Raw genomic sequence first — 319 nt, forward strand, 5'->3', positions numbered from 1 at the left:
TGACCAGAAGAGTTCAAGATCCTGTTGATTTTGAGCTTAGTCGTGTCGCCAGATTCGAAGCTTTTGACTCCAGTGATAACTCCCAAAGAAGCTCCAGCAACGGAGCCGCCGAGGTAAGCTGTTCCGGTGTAGAAAGTGAGATTCTCACCCCAAGATCTACGCTGCCTCAAAGCCTCCTCCGTGAAGAGAAACTCAGGGGATGTAGGAAGCTTGTAAAGGTACTGAGATTTGTTGATTGGGACTTCGTAGTTTTGGTAAGGGTTGTAAAGGCGTGTGTTTTCGTCTGATCCGTGATCGGATCTGTTATTGGCCGCCATCA

The 319-nt window shown here is 48.3% G+C and overlaps 1 protein-coding gene across 1 annotated transcript; it reads right to left on the minus strand.

Moving 5' to 3' along the window:
* Nucleotides 1-5: 5 nt before the first annotated feature.
* Nucleotides 6-317, minus strand: LOC104775466 (mitochondrial import inner membrane translocase subunit TIM23-2-like; the record flags this gene model as incomplete). The annotated part of the gene is made up of 1 exon (XM_010499509.1): nt 6-317. A coding segment is annotated over exon 1 (312 nt), but the record flags the coding sequence as incomplete, so codon positions are not given.
* Nucleotides 318-319: the final 2 nt, after the last annotated feature.

This window comes from Camelina sativa, unplaced genomic scaffold (genome assembly GCF_000633955.1).
Source record: "Camelina sativa cultivar DH55 unplaced genomic scaffold, Cs unpScaffold15457, whole genome shotgun sequence".
NCBI lineage: Eukaryota > Viridiplantae > Streptophyta > Magnoliopsida > Brassicales > Brassicaceae > Camelina > Camelina sativa.